The 20139-nt window shown below is 49.7% G+C and overlaps 2 protein-coding genes and 1 long non-coding RNA gene across 4 annotated transcripts in view; 2 read left to right on the top strand and 1 right to left on the bottom strand.

The window, feature by feature from the left end:
* The window catches only part of LOC135182454 (uncharacterized), a 28283-nt gene extending 24713 nt beyond the window's left edge, over positions 1–3570 (top strand). Inside the window, exons 12-13 of one of the 2 annotated variants that reach the window (XR_010305213.1) lie at positions 659–837; positions 3486–3570. This is a non-coding gene — a long non-coding RNA (uncharacterized LOC135182454). Of the gene's footprint in view, positions 1–643; positions 838–3485 lie in introns of both variants that reach the window. The other variant, XR_010305212.1, reaches the window with a different exon arrangement.
* A 545-nt stretch (positions 3571–4115) lies between these two features.
* RPL29 (ribosomal protein L29) lies at positions 4116–6771 on the top strand. The gene is made up of 4 exons (XM_064156579.1): positions 4116–4210; positions 4503–4547; positions 5305–5369; positions 6577–6771. Exons 2-4 carry the CDS (start codon positions 4511–4513, stop codon positions 6688–6690), a joined length of 216 nt encoding a protein of 71 aa, XP_064012649.1. The 5' UTR covers positions 4116–4210; positions 4503–4510; the 3' UTR covers positions 6691–6771.
* Positions 6772–13701: 6930 nt separating this feature from the next.
* TNNC1 (troponin C1, slow skeletal and cardiac type) lies at positions 13702–20139 on the bottom strand. The gene is made up of 6 exons (XM_064156578.1): positions 19938–20139; positions 16045–16075; positions 15584–15730; positions 14718–14832; positions 14473–14609; positions 13702–13878 (listed from the first exon to the last, which is right to left on the bottom strand). Exons 1-6 carry the CDS (start codon positions 19959–19961, stop codon positions 13847–13849), a joined length of 486 nt encoding a protein of 161 aa, XP_064012648.1. The 5' UTR covers positions 19962–20139; the 3' UTR covers positions 13702–13846.

The following is a 20139-nucleotide window of genomic DNA, read 5'->3' as shown; positions in this document are numbered from 1 at the left end:
TGCCCAGACATGTTTTTCTGCTCTCCCTCCTTCTGTTCTGGGGAGAAGCAACTGTGGGGAAGAGGACAAAGAACCCAGAGCCACTGAGTCTGAGGACTCTGGCCTGCCCAGACTTGTTTACATCCTGTAGTAAATAAGGTACACGTGCTTGGCTTGTGCCTGCCTTGTGCAAGGCCTATCTTTTCCCAGATTTGGGTAAAGCAAGCCTATGCTTTCACCTAATATGGTTAAGCTTGGCTACCTGCCCTTCTGATTGGCTATTCTGTGTCCAAATGCCCATTAGTCTTGGACTGTATCGATAAAGGAGTTGAGCAGGTAATGTAATGTGCTCTGCCATTGTATTTGTGCCCGCTGTTGCCTGCTGCTGTTGCTTACTGCCTCTGTGCATCCTGAATTGCCTGTAAATTGCCTGCCTTGAGTTTACCAGGGACAGGCTCTAAATGCCTCCACTCTGGGCAGCCTGTTCCAGTGCTCCAGCACTCTCAAAATAGTTTCTCATTGAGTTCAAGTGAAACCTCCTGTGGTTTGATTTGCACTTGTTGCCCCTTGTCCTATCATTGGTCACCACTGAGAAGAACCCAGTCACATCCTCATGACCTCCATCTTTTACATATTTGCAAGCACTGATAAGATTCCTTCTCAGTCTTCTCTTTTCCAGGCTAGCAAGACCAAGGTCTCTCAGCCTCTCCTTGCAAGACAGATGCTCCAGTCTCCTAATCATCGTTGTGGCCTTCTGTTCTCTTGAACCGTGAAGCCCAGAACTGGACACAATACTCCAGGCACAGCCTCACCAAGGCACTAAGTGCGAGTGCACCCAGAGGAGCACGCAAGCCTCAGGTACTGTCCCCATGTCCTTGTCATGAGCCCAAGAGCACTTGCAGGGCTGTGCCATGCCAGCTCCCCACCCCATAGGGATACTAGTGGCAGTGGATCAGTCCTCCCTTTACCTCGCAAGGACTTCTGCACTCCTGAACCCTCCCATCTTACCACTGCCCCCATTTGCCACTGGTTTTCCTTACTTCCCTTTGCAAATGGACAGAGGCAGCTGTCTCCCTGCTGGCAGACCAGTGCTTTCTGTAAGGAAAAGAGGCTTTCTTCGCGTCCTTAAGAAAATGTAACAGATGTCAGGGCAAAAAGCCACCGCCAGGTAGGATGCCAGGCCAAGGGGGAAACTCCTGTGTGTCTGGCTGATACTCCCGGCAGATGTCCCTTCTCCCTGACGGGCACCAGTGCTCCATCTTTGAGCCCGAGAGTGTGATCTGTTATGCTCAGGCTCCCTCTAGTGCCTTCATCTCCTGGTGCCTCTGCTTCTCCAGGTGACTTCTTGTAATGGGTTAAGGGACTCAAAGCCTCTGTCTCTCTTCCTCTTTTTCCCAGACAGAAAACAAAACAACCAGCAAAGCTCACTTGTTATCTGTCAGGGGAAGATACTAGAGTGCAGCAAAGCAGAAACGAAAGGAGTAAGGGCTCTCAGGAAAAAGGACAAACTGTTTACACTTTGGCTTTTTACCCCTTTTAGCAAACTGATGAATGATGTAGCCTTTATCATTATTATCTGTTTTACAACCAATGATCTAATTTCTCCCATTAAAATACTCTAATTGGCCTCAAACCAGCACGTTTCTCTGGAAGTGAGATCTTGCTGAAAATGAGAGAAACACTGAAATTAAAATGCATTAGCTTGTTTTCATTCCAGTTTCAAGGATAACCTGCTCTGCCCCATTTTTGTAATAGGAAGAGCTGTTTGACAGGTGTCTGAACTTGAGGCAGAGCAGCTAACTGCTCTGCAAGCAGCCAGGCACTGACAGGAAGGTCAGTTTCCCTCTCCCATGTACTGGTACAGGGCCTTTGGTCTCTAGGCTATTTTTCCCAGTCTGTATTATTTTAGGCAACCCACTTGTGCCTCTCATCTTAAAATAAAGGCAACGCCATAAAAAGGTGGCAGTATTTTTCCATTCTACCACAGTGCAGAAAAGCCTGGGTCTCTTCTCATGTTTTAAAGGTTCCAGTTTGAAAGCACAGCAATTCTGGACTAAAATGATGCCATTTGTACAGAGAAAACACAGTGGCCTGCCTTGGGCAAGCTTGGCCTTTGGTCCTGCTTTTCCCTTTCATACTTTCCCATGGGATACATCTCAATCTGTAATCACAAATACCTCTCCATGGTGTCACTGCTGTCAGAGCTGCAGTCAGCCCTCTGGAGAAGCACAGCCAGCACTGGGGCTCTGTGTCACAAATCTTCCAGTGCTTAGGGTAGCAGCAGCTGCTTTGAGACTGGATTCTGGCCATTGGCAGCTGGATCCACTCCCCTCCAGCCTTGCCATGCCTGGTCCTGCTGCCATCAAGTGAAAACAGCCTTAGTGCACTGGTTTGGTTGGCACTTTTGCAAAGCAGCTGCACCAGGGATTGACACAGCTTCATTTGCCTATTACAGTCATCATTTTAGCATCTGAAGTGTTCAAGTCTTGGTCCTTGTACTTTGTAGGAGTGAGACTTTAAACAGGCAGGCCAGCATGGCCAAGCACAGCATGAAACCCTCCTGTACTGTGCTGTGTCTTTAGCATAGCCAGAGACAAGCAGGATGCCAGAGGTGGCGGGTGTTTGGGGGTCACTGAGGTGCTGTCAGGGTTTGAGAACAGTCATTTGCAGCCTTCCTGCAAATGCCTGCCTTCCACACAAATGAAAATGAGCAGTGTTTAAACAGTGTCTAAATCCACTGAGAAGAAAACATCTTCTCTGTAACCAATAGTATCAGAGAACGGGTTGGGTTGAGACAGACCTTAAAGATCATCTAGTGCCAATCCCCCTGCCATGGGCAGGGATGCCTTCCACTAGAGCAGGTTGGTCAATGCCCTCTCCAGGGATGCCTTCCACTAAAGCAGATTGATCAGTGCCCTCTCCAGGGATGCCTTCCACTCAAGCAGATTGATCAGTGCCCTCTCCAGGGATGCCTTCCACTCAAGCAGGTTGATCAGTGTCCTCTCCAGGGATGCCTTCCACTAGAGCAGGTTGGTCAGTGCCCTCTCCAGGGATGCCTTCCACTAAAGCAGGTTGATCAGTGCCCTCTCCAGGGATGCCTTCCACTAGAGCAGGTTGGTCAGTGCCCTCTCCAGGGATGCCTTCCACTAGAGCAGGTTGGTCAGTGCCCTCTCCAGGGATGCCTTCCACTAGAGCAGGTTGGTCAGTGCCCTCTCCAGGGATGCCTTCCACTAGAGCAGGTTGGTCAGTGCCCTCTCCAGGGATGCCTTCCACTAAAGCAGGTTGATCCATGCCCTCTCCAACATGGCCTTGTACACTTCCAGGGGCTTCATCTTGTATTTAAGTGACTCTCTAGTTCTTTAAGGGCCACATTAATCTGTTAACACGTGTGGGCAGATTTACACTTTATTTTTTCCCAACTTTTTAGCTGGAGCTGTATTAGGATGGAAAATCGTATCAACCGGTAATACACAAAATCCAAACACTGTCTGTTCCTTCAATTCCAGCACTGCCTCATCACCGAGTGAACTTCTGGGAGCTAACGGCACGTACTGCTGGACGGGCAGGTACCTTGCATCCGAATGCAGCCGCGTAAGGACTGACCCCCCTCACGTCCCGCGGTAAGGCAGCCGCCCTCCGTCTCCCTGCCGTGCCGGCCTCCGGCTCCCTGCCCTGCCGCCCCCCGGCTCCCTGCCCTGCCGCCCCCCGGCTCCCTGCCCTGCCGCCCCCCGGCTCCCTGCCCTGCCGCCCTCCGTCTCCCTGCCGTGCCGGCCTCCGGCTCCCTGCCCTGCCGCCCCCCGGCTCCCTGCCCTGCCGCCCCCCGGCTCCCTGCCCTGCCGCCCCCCGGCTCCCTGCCCTGCCGCCCCCCGGCTCCCTGCCCTGCCGCCCCGCTTGCGGCGCACAGCCCGCGGGAAGCCGTGTTGGTGAGGGGCCGTGCTCTGGGGGCACTCGTGTCGCAGCAGGGGCTGCCACCTCTCTGAGCCCGGGTGTTGCAGGGACCCTGTTGCTGCAGGTCCCTCCCTGCGCACGGGTCCGGGGCAGGAGGACCTCGCAACCGCCGAGACCGGTGCAAGGGGCGGCACAAGAGAGGGAGCGGAGAGGCTGCCGGGGGGAACCTTCTCGCTGGCGGCGCTTGTTGCACACCGGAGCGACACGGGGGTTCCGGTCCGCAACCCCATTTCCCAGCAGCCCCCGCGGCGCGCCCTTCTCTTCCGGCCCGGCGGCGGCGGTGGTGAGTGTGTGTTGGTGCAATCCGGCTCCATCCGTGCTCGGGGGGTGGCCGCGGGGACTCCCCGCGCCGGGGCCGAGCCGATCCCATCCCACCGAGTCGGGACGGGGCGAGACAAAACTTGAGGCTGTCGTGGGGCGGGAGACCGAGGGCTCGGGGTCGATAAGGCAGTCGGTCGTGGTGGGAGAGCCCAGAGAAGGCTTTGGGGGGGAGGTTGGCGTGTCCCTCTCTCTGTCCTTCTCTCTGTCCTTCTCTCTGTCCCTCTCTGACTCAGGGGTGTCTCTTTCTCCCGCAGGTACAACCATGGCCAAGTCCAAGAACCACACCACACACAACCAGTGTAAGCCGGGCTCGGCGTCCTGCGCTGATGCGGGGCATGGGCGGCTCCGAGAGGAGGTGGGGAGGGGCCGCGTCCCTTGAGGTGGCCCAGGGCTGCCCTCCACGGAGAGTTTTTAACCGGCTGCTTTGAGCTGCACAGTTACAGCAGCCGAGTCCTCTTTCTGCTTTGCGGCGAGATGAGCTCACCAGGGAAGGAGGCAGTGGCAGGGTGGAGGTTGAATGGCATGTGTGAGGAAAGGGGCTCTGCACGACTTAGGGCTTGTTTGGGCTCAGTGTGAAAATAATCTGTAAACAGAGGAGAAAACAAGTTGTAGATACTACTGAAGAGCATTCAGCCTGTGGTGACTTGCCATCCAGAAACGACCGCAAGGGAAAATAATCCTCTCTCCTCTTTTTTTCCCCAATGCTGTAAGTTAGCAGAGTTCTGTGAGAAGGTTCTGCTTGGTCTTGCCCAGTGAAGGATGATGCCCTTCAGCACTGAACACAGGAGCTTGAGCTTCTTAATAACTGAGGCCTTTTGTTATGCTAGTGGTGCATTATTAATGAAGAGCCTGAGATCCTTGGATGAGTACCTATGATGCGGAGCACACTGTGCAGAGGAATAAAACAGAAGTGCATTTAGTTTGGTTGGGAAGGGTTAGAAAATGGTCTGTGCTACTTTATTTTGGTAGGGTCAGCTGCACTTAAAAGGTTGCTAATGCAGCTACTTATTAGTAGCAGAAGTGGTAGTTAAAATTGTTTTCCTGTCTTCTATGTAGCCCGTAAGTGGCACAGAAACGGCATCAAGAAACCCAGATCCCATAGATACGAATCTCTCAAAGGGGTGAGTATTTCTGCTGATATTCCCAGGCTAAGCCACTGAGGCTTCGCTGTGAAACAAAACAAATCTATTGTTTGTGGTCTTATTTTGGCTGACGTACTCTTTGCAGACAAGGGCTTGTGTTTCAGATGGTCAGAGCTGTGGTAGTTTCTGTTTTACTTGTTTCATACCTTCCATACACCTGCATGTTTCCAAAAAGCATACCCTCATATGTTTACTTCTTTTAGTTGTTGGCCACTTTGATTTGTGCAAGTGGGTACCACAAACTGCTGCTTCCAGTGAATCAAATGTGTCAGTAGTTCTCCTCTTTGAGTCCTGCTGTGTCCTGCTCCTCTGTACTCTTCAGTACTAGTTTGCTACCTGTGTTAATCCAGAGAAATTCACTCAAAAGAGGAAAGGAGTTTGCATTTCTGGACCAAACACAGGAAAATGACAGCGGTTTGTTTTTTTCTGGAATTAGACAAGTGTGTAACAAGGAACTTTTTCCACACTTTAAAGTGGAAACACAGGACGCGTTGGCTTTGGGGAGAGTTGTGGTTCTGCTTGCTCTGTAAGTAACAGCTTTTTGGAGGTGACAGATGCTTGTCTTCAGCGTGGCTCGGCGAGGGTGCAGTGCTGCTCTCTCCTATGGGTAGCCTGGCAGTCTGAGTCTGTCTCCTTGTGTTGAGTGTGCGTGGATCCATGTTTATCAGTGGAACAGTAGCTGATGGTTCTGAGAATTGGCCCTAGCTATGACAGCATGCTCTAGCCAGCCATTAGCTGTCAAAAACTTCTGTGGTCTGGTATTTATTTCCTTCAAAGTTAAAAGCAAAGGCCCGAGGAAGTGGCCTTGCTCTTTTCCCAAGGCATGCATGTGTATGTGCTCACCTGCCAAGGCTGAGTTGTGGTACTCCAGATCTCACAGTGTGTTGTGACATGGAAATGAAATTTGCCTGGTTTACAGCTGTGCTCAGTTTGGTCTTTATTGCCATGGTTTTGGGGTTGATTGTTCATGGAAATCAAGGAAAACAGTTAAAGGATGGTTTAAAATGGCTAAAATAATTTTGTTGGTGTAATAAATCAGGTGAAAAAAGTAAATTAGCTGAAATTTGGGAATAATTGTAACAGTCTGGACAAATCTATGTTTTTACACACGTCTCTTCTACAAATTGGCTTTTATTCCCCCATGTTCCATATTAATTCCCTTTATTTTCCCTGTTTTCCTTATTAGGTCGATCCCAAGTTTCTGAGGAACATGAGATTTGCAAAGAAACACAACAAAAAGGGGCTGAAGAAGATGCAGGCCAACAATGCCAAGCAGGCTGCTCAGCAGAAAAAGGACTGATGTGGTTCATGACAGAAGCAGCAGTTTTCCTGTTGGCACGTGTGTTAATGTTTTAGTAAAAATAAAACTGGCTGTAACAGAGTCTTTGCTTCCTGGAGGAGAATGCTCCAAAAGCCTTGTTGGGTTGTATTACAGATGCCAGTCGTGCATCAAGCCTGCATGTAGTGACCAGTGTGTGGTTTTATTCGCTGGTAGATTGAACTGGCTGGAGCTAGTGGAGAAGTTTTGTGTTAATACTGTCAGCCTCTGCGTGCAGAAAGTAAAACAGCTGCTCCTCCAGTGCTGTTCTGCTCTAATTGTTGGTACAGGTCATAAGCATTTAGTAGTTAAAAGTCTGTTTTCTTGTTATGGAATAACACTATCAGAGTTACCAGGCATTGGAACAGGCTGCCCAGGGACGTGGTGGAGTCTCCAACCCTGGAGGTGTTGAAGATGTGTGGGTATGGTGCTTGGGGATGTGATTTAGTGGTAGTAGCTAGTAGTGGTGAGATTGTGAGCTTTAGGTGAGTGGTTGAACTTGATTTCAAAGGTCTTTTCCAACGTTAGCAGTTCTATGATTTTACGGTTCTAAGTGATTATTGAGTGAAACCAAGAAACAGCTTATTTCTCTTTGTACAAATTTGAAGGCATTGCTGTCTGGACTCTAGGGTGATAGTATTCAGTACAGGTAACTTGTTTTTATCGTGGCATACATGTGCAGAGTTCTCACCTCAGTGTTTATGAGTATCCCTAGTTCTGTTACAGCAAGTTAGGTTCTGCTTTGCTGTTGAGGTAAGGTGGTACTGAGTGCTAGCTGTGGTTTTGGAGGTCTTACCAGCTGGTGTTAGAAGAGTGTTGTAATAGTTAACAGAACTGCTGTGGGGATGTGTAAGGTGTTATGATTGTATCAAATAGCCATACTTTCCGTGGCTGCTGGATTTTAATAGAGGACTTTTGTTGTAATAACAAAAATAACCTACCTGACAAAACGTGCTGACTGGTGAGGTCACAGAATCACAGAGTGGAAGGGGCTGGAAGGGACCTATAGAAATTGACTCCAACCCTGAGTAGCATTCAAAAGCTGAAGGAGGTGCTATGGCAGGGGTTTGTTAACTGCTGTCCTGTAGATCAGAAGAGGGTTTTACTCTCAAAGTCCCACCAATCAGCAAAGCTGTTTCAGGAGGTGATTTTTTTTACAGGGAAACGAGTCGCCTAAGAACCGTTCCTGAAATTGCAGTTCCAGCTCTTGTCCACCCAGTGGTGCATATCCAGTGGTTGGAGCAAGGGCGGGAACTTGACAAGCGTCTGCTGGCTGCAGTAGGACAGCAAGACACCTGCTGCATGAAAAACAAAACATGTCTCAGATGAAACATCCGGTAAATGTACTTGATGTTTGGAGTTCTTTTTAAGTAGTTTATCCAATTACCAAAACAATCTTTTGGAAACAAGGTCAATACTTGGAATTTTTAGTGAGTTGAGTTGAAAAGTTTTCCCAGTTCCCACTTTTTAAGTGGTTTTGAGTGATGAAAAAAATACCACCCAGACCTAAACTAAGTATCATAAGCTTGGTTGTAAAACTTATAAACTGTGTTTTAAGTTAATATTTGCTAACTTAAAACTCATGAATGAAGGGCTCTAAAGTCAGAGGAGTCTGCAAGCCTCAGCTGTCTGATTCCTGCTGTGTGCATCTCTTGGACTGTTGTAGAGGTTGGCATTTGTCAGCTGAAAGAACTTAACTGCCACGTGAGAGCAGTGTGCTGGTCTGGGGGGATGCTGTGCTGGAGTCTGCAGTCACAGGGCTCGTACCACCAGGTAGAGTGCTAAGTACTAAAGAAAAAGGTTGTTCGGTCCACGCTGCCCTCAGGTATGTGGGAAGGTCAGGTGGCAAGAGGTTCCTTGTGGTGGTAATCCTCTCTGGAGAGGGTTTTTCTTGGCAAGTGGTCACCCAGAGTGCTTAAATCCTGCTGGCTTCAGCGGTACCCAAGTGCCTGCAGATATGGGAAGTCTCAAGTTGTGCCCTGTTCTAGTGAGTTTGTCTACAAAGGTAAGACTCTAGCTGTGGTTCAGATTAGCATGCACCTCAGCTACTTGCCCAGAGCTGCCTGGCAGCCCTCTGCAGCCTTTGCCAGGGCTGGCAGACCTGACATAGAGATGTTTTCCCTTGGGTTGCTGCTGGCATTGGAGGAGACAGAATAGCAGGTCCAGATGCCTTAAGGTCAGTCCATAGCAGCTGTGTAGAGTGACGAGAATGAAAGAAAAATTCTCTGAACAGAGGACTTGGCATTTGTCAAGCTACACCTTCACCTGTGTGCCTGTAGATCTCCACCTTGGGTCTATGTTCTGCATTTTAAATCTCTAGCACTACGTTTTTTCCATCTAAGAAGCAAGATTTCATCTCTAACCTCAGAGCACTTGTGAGAGTAGCTCACCCACAGGATGTGTTTTGAGGGAAGAGAGATGAGGGTTAGGCTGAGAAAAGGATGTTGGCATGTCAAAGAGAAGCAGAGAGGAAGATTTTGGGCTTCCTGTGGCTCCAGGCAGCTCCCCTGGCCCTGCCTTCAGAAGCAGCTTTTCATCTGTCTGCCCTTCATGCTGCCCTTCAGAGGGACAGCTTCCCAAATATGGGCTTGCTGACTTTCTGACCAAAATAGCGGCTGCGTGACAAAATGCAGCAGGGAGGAACGTAACCTTAATCCAGGCATCATTGTGTGGCAGGAGACAGGAATTTGGTGAGCTTCCACAGCAGCTCAGTGTCAGGTTTGTTGTCTGCTCCCTGCAGGCAGTGGTCTTGCTGGACACTGCCTGCATTCAGCTGAACACCTACCCGGTGACAGCTCAGTCTACAATTTCTCTGCTTTTCATAGAGGTTGCCCCAGCCTAGCTGCAAGGGAGAGTAGGTACTGGCATGACCTCATGGTGGGTCTCCATCCTCTTGTGCTTTGTTAGTCGAGTGAGGCTGAAGATCTTTTTTGGGAGGATTACGCATGCAGAGCCCAGGAGACAGACTTGGCAGCTGTGGCCCACTTGAAACTATTCCCAATATGCAGAGCTCTGTCATCTCTGACATGTTAAAACTTCAAACCTCTTAGGATTAAGTTTTTGGTATCCTGCAGGAAGGCAGCGAGCTTGAGAGCGTCTCTGCTCAGCTACTGCTGTACAGCAGACCACACATTTCACACATGCTGCTGCTGTACGTCATACTTTTGCTGCAGGTGGTTTCGCCTGGCAGTTATGAGGGCTTGGTGTCAAGTTCCAGTTCAGCTTCTGGTTTTCCCTTTGGTTAAAAAAGCCCCAAATAAACAGGGAGTAAAGGGCATGTAACCAAATACTGAACCAGCTCATTTGGCAAAGGTGAGCCATCACACTGAGAGATGAGAGCACAGAGCTGGGGAGGAGGTTGGAGCACTGTGAAACAGTGATGGGACAGAGTATTCACTGGGGACATCGATGTTCACAGTGGACATGAAAAGCAGAGATGGGTGTGTGTTGCTCTCTTCCCCTTTGCTTGAACACTAAGAGGTGGTGAAGAGCAACAAACAGAACACAAGTTCTGCTTTTCCCCAAGTTTCAAGTCTGTGGCATCTGTTTCTAGGCAGCTGGGGCCTTGTGCAGTGTAACAGTGTGTTAGGGGTTGGAAGGGACCTCACAGGTCATCAAGTCCAACCCCCCTGCCAGAGCAGGATCACCTAGGGCAGGCTGCACAGGAATGCATCCAGGTGGGTTTTGAAAGTCTCTCCAGAGAAAGAGACCCCACAGCCTCTCCAGGTAGCCTGTTCCAGTGCTCTCAATGTAGAGAAATGTCCCCTGGTGTTGAGGTGGAACCTCCTGTGTTCTAGCCTGCACCCATTGTTCACTGTCCTATGACAGGGCACTACTGAAAAGAGCCTGGCACCTTCAGCTTGACGCCCACTCCTCAGATATTTGTAGACATTAATAGGTTCCCTCTCAGCCTTCTCCAGACTAAACAGCCCCAGGTCTCTCAGCCTTTTTTCATAGGAAAGATGTACAGGTCCCAGGGTCATCCTCATAGCTCTCTTTTGGGCTCTCCAGCACATCCCTGTCTCAAGTGTTCGAAGCCTAGCTCACATTCTTTTGCTCCTGCCCTGCTGACAGTGTATGACTGGAGGCAAGATGCAGAGGTTCTATTAAGAAGTTGTGTGCAGAACGTCCTCAGATCTTTCTGCTGTCACTTAGTTCACAGCAAAGCTTTACTGAGGGCTAAAGAGAGGCCTCACATATGCTGAGGAAGATGCAGACCAGGGCAGGAATTAAATCTACAGCCATCAAAATCCAGATCATATGGCTGAGAGCTAGCTGTGTCCAGTGGCATGGGCTGCTGTCACCTGCCAGCACAGCTCCTGTCTTGGTTGGGGGGAGTTAAGAGCACACAGTTTAGGGACTGTTTTAGAGAGTAAGAAATGTTTTTTTGCCTGAGTTGTTTTTGTAAGTGCTTGTTTCACTGACTTGTTTTTTTGTCCCCAAGCAGCGCGCACAGACCTGTGTCACACTGCCTAAGGCTTTGAGCACTGGAAGTTCACTTCCCATGGAGGGAAAGCTGCACATTTGCTTGGAGTTCCATGGGCACAGGAATTCCTTTCTGTGGTTTTCTTTCACCATGAGCACTTCTCCAGGCACATCCCCTCTGTGGAGCCTTCAGCCAGGCTGATGATGTGCTGGTTGCTGTTTTTTCAGCCATCTATCCCACTTGACAGCGTGTCCTGTCATGTTACATTCCTAAAGCAGCTGTTGCTGTGCTGTAGCCAACAGTGAAACCCAGCCACGGCACCCTGCCCTGCAGCATTTGCTGTCTCACTCTGGGTGGACAGTTGAGGTATTGAGGCATACTGGTCCTGAGGCAGCTTTTGTGACTCCACACAGAGCCTACTGACCTGCTGGCATCTCTACTGTTTTGCCTTCTTTAGTCCCTTGACCAGAGGTGTGTTTGCTCTTCTAGGGACACATTTCAGCTGCTACAAGACCTCTGTCCTCTCTCCAGCCATCACCTTCCCTTTTTTACTCTCAGAAAAGAGTGGGCAGCCAGCAAGGCTGTGACTTGCTACCGCCTGTACGACTGAACCAAGGAGAGCTGAAGCACGTGGCCAAGTGCCTCTTTGTGGCCATCCTTTTCCCTGGGCCCGTGGCAGAGTCCAAGCCTCCTTCAAGCCACCAAGCTGACTGAAGGGAGTAGGAGAACTTTATTTGTTCACTCCTTCACACTCCAGTGAGCCAAAGCCTGTCAGTAAGCAATGGAGAGTATCTTGGAGGCATCTTTGTTGGGTGTCAAGATCTAGGTGAGACAGGAAGATAATGGAGCTAATGAGATGTGAGATTGGCTTGTCTGCAGGCTGGATGGAACTCACAACACCTTGGCTTGTGGCCAAAATGCAGGTATTTGCAACTCTGTGGTGGTTCCCAGGCCTGGGAACCTCAGATGTGTCCTTAGAAGCAGGTCTCAGTGGGAAATTACTTTTGCTGCTATGCTGGGGAGGTGGAAGATTATTATTTTTCATCTCTAGGCAACAGATTCACTGGAAACTAAAGACAATGATGCTCCAGAGTATTTCCTGTCACAGTATTGCTTGTGCTGACATATTTGTGTCTTTTGGCTTGTGGTGCAGCTGCAGTCCTGCTGAATCAGCAGGACCTATGGCAGTGAAGGCTTGGAACCCTTGCAGAGACCCCTCTGAAAGAATCTCCTTGCATTAGCAGTGTTCACATAATCTGGGGTTTAAGGAAGATCAGCTGCTGTAGCTGACAGGGGTTCATTGCCTGGTTTCTCTGATGCTACAAGCCCTGGCTGGGCAAGACACTTGGTGCTCGTTGTCCAGAGGGAAGACGCAGCTATGTTCTTCCAGAGAGCTGCCAGCCCCCTCAGGCCTGTTTTCCCCTCCAGCCTGTCTGGTCTGAATGGCATTTTTTCATTATTGCTGTCAGCAAGAGGCTGTGCCACATCCAGGGCAGCTGCTCAGGGTGCTACTTCTGCAGAGGGCACGGAAAGCAAAAGCTGGGCTTGGGAGGAAGGCAGAGGGCTGGTGCAGTGAGCACAGGGGCACTGGTGTGGCAGCATGCTCAGCCAGGGCTGAGGGCAGCATCCCCAGGGTTTGCACCAACACAAGCTTGCCTTGCCAATGTTTACTCTGCTTGAGTAAATGTTTGATTTTAGCAACACGACTGCAATGTATGAGCTGTCATTTGATGGGAGGAGGCAGCTATGTGCAGGAGGAGCTGCTAATGCCACAGGAATGCCACACTTCCTTGGGACAAGGAAAGATGGTGCCTAGGGCCCTTAGGGACAGCATAGTTTGTCTTCCTCAGCCCTGCTGTCAGCTTGTGCCTGGATGCCAAGACCCAGAGCAGAGCTGTGCCTTGCTCACAGCCCCTGTGGCCACAGTGGACATGATTTCTCAGGGGAAATTGAGTGTTTTGGTTGTTGTGTGGCAAGGCTCCCACCCGAGGCTGCTGAAGGACCATGAGGTGCCATTGGGCTACTGCTGCCTGCCTCCTGCCAGGTAAGTGAAATGGGAGGGAGGCAGGCACCCAGTCCAGCTTAGGAATGGCTTTGATTCATATTTCCCGTGAGAACTGAAACCTCTGCTGCAAAGTGGCCATCAGGATGACAGAGAGGAGAAATAGTGTCCCTTCAGGAGACCTGTGGCAAGAGCAAGGCAGAGAGGATCTGTCCCACAGATTTTGGTGATGGCATAAGTGGTTAATTCACATTTCATCACCAAAATGCTGCCAATGCTCCAGTGAAAACAGCAGGCACCAGTGCCTGCTCCTGATCCCTCTCACCATGGCAGGGATGAGAAGATGTAACATGGCAGGTCCCCACCAAGCATCCATAGCTCTGTTGGCTGGGTTTTGCCACTGGGCTGACAGCAGAATACCTCCTTGGATGCTTAAAGCTCCAGCTGTCATGTCACCTTGCCAGACAGACAGGCTCCTGAGAGCCCCAAGGAGTGGCCCCATTCCTCAGGAGTACAGAAGCAGGGTGAAGCTCTCCCTAAAGCTCCAAAGAACACCCACTGGAGGCACAGTATTAACATGTTTTATTTCCCCAGCAGCCACCTTTTTCAGCTCTCAGTCTTCATGCTGGTAGCCGGGGGACTTAACCAAGGAGGTGAGATGGAGAACTGGAGGAGTTCAGAAGATTCAGGTGGTTGATCTGGCCTCAGATTTATTCAACTCCCTTCATAAACTCCAGGAACTCTGCCAAGGAGAAATCATTGGAGATAAGGGATGTGAGGTAGGACCGAAGTGACCTGACAGCTGCCAAGTCCAGTTTTGGCAGCTTTCCCTAGCCCTGTCTTCTTTTCCATCCCCATGATGGGCAGGAGGCCAAGAGGGGATGGCTACTGCTCCTCTGAGTGTGGCAAGGACAACTTGTGATTCCCGCTGGAAATGTCACTGGAGCCCAGTGTCACTCTTGGTTGCCACCAAAATGCCAGAGGTGAGTGCCCAGGGAGGAGTACAGCCCCCAGCTCAGCTCAGAAATGGTCTGGGAGTCATTTCAGCAGCACTGCATTCAAACACACAGTCCTCCAGAGATGGTGCTTTGTGTGTAGGGGGCAGGAGGGAGCAGGCAGGATTCTGGTGAAAAGCAACATTGCTTCAGTGCAAGGTGGCTTTCACAGCATGGGAATAGTTAAGCCCTTGCTACGACTTCACAAGCATAAGAACTTCCCCATCTCCAACTGTGGTCTGGTGTATTGCCCTGTGCCTCCTGCAGGAGTATGTGCCCATTCAGGAAGCCAACCAAGACTGGGGGAGCTGCCACTCAAAAGGCACACAAGGAAGTCCTACCATCATAGTCAATCCTGCCATCGTTGTTTTTATCCCCATCTTTCATCAGTTCTTCTATGTCATCCTCTGTGATGGTCTCCCCTGTCGCCTGCAGCATGATCTTAAGCTCCTCGAGGTCGATGTAGCCATCAGCGTTTCTGGACGAGGACAGAGGAGCTCAGGAGCAGATCAACACACTGGGGAAGGGCAGCCAGGGTGGTTGCACTGCTCCCACCACCCCACCGTGCTGTGCTCACAGCTCTTACTTATCGAACATCCTGAAGAGATCTGAGAGTTCCTCCTCGGTTTTTCCTTTGCTGTCATCCTTCATACACCGGACCATCATGACAAGGAACTCATCAAAGTCTACAGTGCCGCTGCCTGTAGGCAGAACAAACACCATCACTTGGTGTTGCTGTGTGTGGAGGGGCAGTGTCAAGTGAGAGATCACACTTCTCTTTAGTAACCAAAGACCAAAGCTCAGGAGCAGCCCTGTACCAAGGGGCAGTTTTCAGGATGCTGGAGTGCCTCAGGCCCTGCACTGACTTCACCATTGAATTTTTAACTTGTGCAGTCGTTTTGCCTGGCCAGAAAGTCTACTGGAAGCACCAATGAATGAAAAACCCTGCTATGGAGATACCTGCTCACCTCACCTACGTGTTAAATGCTGCAGAAGACAGGCATCAAAGCAGCAGGGTTTTGCAGCAGCAGTAGGTAAGTGCTGTTATCAGTGGCACAGCTCTTTTCCTGCTTTCCTGGGTTTTAACTGCTTCTGAGATGGCAGTTGCTATATTCAGCCTACATTTTGGGTTTTAAATGGATCTGTGCAATCTTAAGAGTGCCACACAGAATTAGTTCAAGCAGTCTGATTGTTATGGGAACAATGAATAGTAATTTTTGTGGTTTATCTTTGCCTGGAAATGTCCTAAAGGTCCCATGCTGAAGTTTGGTGAGTGTTCAGTGTCCCTCAAAATCACAGTGCTGTAGGCTGCTCCCCATATATTACAACTACCCCCAGCACAGATCGTGCCAGTGCTGCACTGATGATGACCACTCCCAACCCACACTACACCCCTCCTGTCTGTGGACATAGGGATGATGCTTAAGTGTGGAAGAACCCCAGATTTCTTACCATCCTCATCCACCTCATCTATCATCTCCTGCAGCTCCTCGGGAGTGGGGTTCTGCCCCAGCATCCGCATCACCTTCCCCAGCTCCTTGGTGCTGATGCAGCCATCTTCTGCCCCCAGCACAAAGATGTCAAAGGCAGCCTTGAACTCTGGGGAGAAAGGGGAGAAGAGATGAGGGGGAAGGTTTTGCATTGCACCTTAATCTCAGGGTAAGAGGGCTTGTCTAAGGTATAGTCTCCCCAGCATGTACACCCCAGCACTGCCTGTCTTGGCATGGTGGAGGCATCTGGACACACCCACAGAACTGCCTTGCTCAAAATGCTGATGGACCAAAATCTCTGGGTCAGGTCCTACTTCGGCCAGTCTGGCCAAAGCACTTGGAGATGCAATTGCTGAGGCAAGCTCAACTGCTGTCAGGGGAGCTTTTCTTTAGGCTGTGTTGTCAGGTTGAAGATGCACCTACCATTTTTTTGCTCTTCTGTCAGCTGCTCAACCTGTAAGAAAAACACAGCGACCAGGTAATTTTTCTTCCTCAGTACCACTAATTGTCAACAGGGTGCATTACTTGTTCAACAGTCACCCTGCAAAGGACAGCAGTCACCCTCGTGGGCTATGGTGTACATGACCAGTGGGGTTCTGACAACACAACCTTTTGAAGTCAAAGAGATTCTTGCCCTTGAAATTATTCTCAATTCCTTTGAAGTGAGCATAATTTCTCCAGAGCAGCAGCAGCATTTGATACATGGCAGAAGTAGCCTTTGTACAAGCCGAGGAGACTAACTGGGAAAAGCATCTTTCTCTGTCAGCCATTTGGGGATGGTTTCTTGCTGCTGGCAGGCTTCACAGCAGGATGGCTGCTCTGCTGAGGGCTGTCTGCACGTGGGCTGAGGCCAGGTCAGAGGTGAGACGTGCTGAAGAGGTGCATGGGGAGGGAGAGGCAGACAAGACCATCCCTGGTAGCTGTTTTTCACCTCTAGATTCAGGAGACTTTCTGCACTATCCAGAGCTGGTCTGCTGCTATCTGGGTGAAATAAAGGCTTCTGCCTCTGATGGGAGCCACTATTCTCTTTAGCCTCTTTCGGGTATCTTCCAGAAGAAATGGCCCACAGACCTTTAGGTGTTATCCAAAATGGAGTGGTAGGTTGTTCCCAAACCCTCCCTAGTTAATTCCCCACAAATGATCAGTGAGAGCTTATTAGTTAGCATGAATTAATGAAACTAATTACCGTGGGGAGCAGAGAGGAATAGATCAGCTCTGTGTTGTACCTCTTTCAGTGCTTGGCTAAAGCTGCGCACCACACCATGGCCCGTGTGTCCCTTCAGTAGCACCCCCTGTAAATGCTGACTTTTCCTTCTCGTGCTGGTCAAGAGCCTCTCTGGAGTTAGACAGATGTGACTCACTGCCGGGACTACCTTTGGCCCATGCAGAGAGTGCCTGACCCCACTAATGTCTCCTCACTACCATCTCCATGTGAGCAGTTCCTAGCACCCATCCCCACCATATATTGTTTGGGGCAGAACCCTGCAACTCAGGGTTGTGGCACCCTGGCTTGTGAGCAAAGGCTGATGGTTTTGTCCCAAAGAGCAATGGTTTTGCAATAGCCATCTGAAAATGCTTCCCACTTACAGCAAGAGGCAGGGAAAGTGTTTTTTCTTAGTGGGGCAGAGCATGTGGGCAGCAAGCAGAGTGCTTCATCCTACTGTCTATGCACCAGAAGGTGAAGACTTTCACATCAGAACGTGCCAAGAATGGCATCAGGACTGCTGTAGCAGGAGGAAAGCCCAGCCCACTGAGGTCCTAGCACTGCTGAAGGCAGGCAGGCAGCTGCCAGTCCTTCACGGCTATTGTTTTGGTAGAGCAAGAGCAGCCACAATGCTCCCTCTGCTGATGTCCACAGCCACCATTCTGCTGCTCCAGTAACATGACCCTTTTGGTGTATTTGCTATTTATATGCTCGGGTAAGAGAGGTGCTGAAGATAAGAATGAGCTCCTCAATTGTTCCCAGGCTTTGGTATTTATCCTTGCAGCTCTTTATCTGGACGCTTGTCCCTGGCACTGTTCTTAGCACCACTTAACAGAGCCTAAAAATGTTCCCAAAATAGCTTTGTGTTTGCACACCCTTATCTAGGCATGAGTGGGCAAGATGAAAATTCATTGGGTTCTCTGGCTGCGCGTAGGGAATTTGGCAGAGACATGATATAATATTAATATATGCCATCAGCATGCAGGAAAACTTTTAAGATACTCAGATTTGAAGCCTCCTCTCACCAAAGTGAGAGCTGTAGTGCTGTGCTGTATGTAAATTAAATGCACTGTAACTGCAGAGTGGCACTTGGATCACAGAGCTCTCTCCTGAGCTGTTCATAATGCACTCAACACACGGGTGCTGCTCACAGCTTTTCCCTCCATATCACTGCAGGGACAGGCTCCTCCAGCTGTGGTGTGGGAAAGCAAGCACTAAGCTCACAGCACTGCACAGCAGCTATGGTAATGCCACATTTGCTGTGTTTTGTTTTTAGCAGCTCTCCTTTTCATCCTGTGTTTCCATCTGACGTCAAGCAAGGGAAGCTGAAGTCCTTGATTACGTTTCTGCCAGGTAATTATTTTCTTATGGTTAAAGTCTTGGAGAGCAGATCCACAAAAAGATGTTTCTCTCATCTTGGACTTGTTTTGCCTCAGTAAAAGTGCTGGTGGCTGATGCCCAGGACTTGAGCCCACATTTACCAATATGCCCCCACCTTCAAACCGTTGGCAAAATCCTGATGGGAGTCCATCAAATTTTTGGTGTGGTCCATTTCCCTGGTCGAGGGCCCTGTGTCTGGGGTAAGGTTTGGGTTGCTCTCTGTTGCTGGCATTCCTTTTCTTCAGCTAAATATCTCCATGGTCCAACTCCACTAAAACCCACAGGCTTTGGATAGGGATGACTTTTATCTGTGGATATTTGCTCATTTCTGGGGCAGAGCCTTGGAGGGAGGCTGGAACCTGCAAGTGGGGAAGGCTTTCTTTTGAGGGCTCTCTGCCTGTGCTGCCAGCATGCTGCCCCAGCTGACAGACAGACATTTCTGGCTGAGGGTATCACCAGCAGTGCAGCCTTTCTCCTTAGGTATGGACATAACCAGAGAGAAAGTCACAGGCATAGCAATAAGGAAAGGACTTGTGCCTTGACCCAGAGGGAACTTACTTAATTTTAAAAGTATAATTAGACCTGGACTTCGATTTTACAGCTCACATTTTTCTCTCTTTTTGAGGTATTGGTTGGGGCACTCAGAGCAGTGTTGTACAGTGCCTCCCGAGCCTTTTCACACTACTGGGAGTGCTAGGAGAGTTCTGCTTCACAAGGTTCAAGGCTGACTAAAGGACAACAGATGTGTAAGTATTTCAATTTCTTTTTCTTCAACTATGTATCAAGCACTACCGTTCTAACCCTTAAAAACCTGGGAATTCAAATAGGATGTGTATGATGGTATGTTTTGGGGTTTTATTTGTGCCCTTGGTTAAAATCAAACTTAATCAACTATCTATTTAAAAACAAAACAGACCACAAACACCACCACCATCCCTTATTTCAGCTGCAGGTATGGAAAGGGTACAATAGAAATCTACACAATCTAGGATCTATTTTCATCCTCATTCCACTCGCTCTGACTGTTGTCTACATGACAAAACAATACAGTGTTCTTATTACAGACCAAATAGGTTGGGTTTGCACAGTGAGCTGTGCAGCTGTGTAAGTTAAAATAGCCATCAGGATGCCCTGCGTTCCCCCAGAGCATAGCTCACATTCTGCATCTCAGCAGAGATGATATCAGGAGAAGCAAAGCAGAGGAGAAAGATTGGGAAATGACTGAGAAAAGCCAAGGGTTTGTTAAAATCTCTTGGACAATTATTCAGGTAAGGAAGGGGGAAACAGAGCAATGGTAGAATTCTAAAGCAACAGAAAGATGAGGGTGGAGTTTAATCCATATAATAATGCCTCTTTCATGAGAAGTGGTCTCTGCTTTGTCTGGGCTAAAGCCTGCAGCCACCTCGTCTCTCAAGCTTTTGTTGAGGTCTATAACTTCATCTACAGGCCATCCCCCAACGTTATGGCAGGGAACCAGGGGAGCAGTTGCAAATAACTCAGCAGCACAGTTGAGAGTTTCACACTTGCAAGAGAGGTGTGAAACCTCCAGAGCCAGCCCCGGGAAAGGTCTGTGTGTTGGATGCAGATGTTGACTGAAAGTCGCCACCACCCTGCAAGAATTTCCTATTTGAATTTCTCAGTCATAGCTTTAGCCAATCTGCTCTAAACTATATCACACATCCTCCACCCTTTACCCCCACTACCGAAAACAGCCCCAACGGGAGGCACTTACCGCTGCCTTATAAATGTCATCCATGGCTGCCGGGGGCCGTCACGGTCGCAGTGCCGGCGCTGCCCGGGGAGCCCGGCTGATATAGGGGCTGCCCGCCCGGGGGATGTGGCCAGCCCACCGGCAGCGCCGCACGCCCATCCCCACAGGAATGCCTCGCCTGCGTGCCTTGGGACCGGGACACCGCCGAGCCCAGCGCTGGCAC

Source organism: Pogoniulus pusillus, chromosome 16 (genome assembly GCF_015220805.1).
Source record: "Pogoniulus pusillus isolate bPogPus1 chromosome 16, bPogPus1.pri, whole genome shotgun sequence".
In the NCBI taxonomy this organism is placed as follows: Eukaryota; Metazoa; Chordata; class Aves; order Piciformes; family Lybiidae; genus Pogoniulus; species Pogoniulus pusillus.
The sequence above is the reverse complement of the archived record's forward strand: the minus strand, read 5'-3'. Positions and strand labels throughout refer to the sequence as shown.

Coding starts and splice junctions, on each gene's coding strand:
- RPL29 (XM_064156579.1), top strand. CDS start 4,511: ATGGCCAAGTCCAAGAACCACACCACACACAACCAGT. Junction 4,548..5,304: donor CCACACCACACACAACCAGT/GTAAGCCGGGCT, acceptor TCTTCTATGTAG/CCCGTAAGTGGCACAGAAAC. Junction 5,370..6,576: donor GATACGAATCTCTCAAAGGG/GTGAGTATTTCT, acceptor TTTCCTTATTAG/GTCGATCCCAAGTTTCTGAG.
- TNNC1 (XM_064156578.1), bottom strand. CDS start 19,961: ATGGATGACATTTATAAGGCAGCG. Junction 16,076..19,937: donor ATGACATTTATAAGGCAGCG/GTAAGTGCCTCC, acceptor TTTTTCTTACAG/GTTGAGCAGCTGACAGAAGA. Junction 14,610..14,717: donor CTCTTCAGGATGTTCGATAA/GTAAGAGCTGTG, acceptor GTCCTCGTCCAG/AAACGCTGATGGCTACATCG.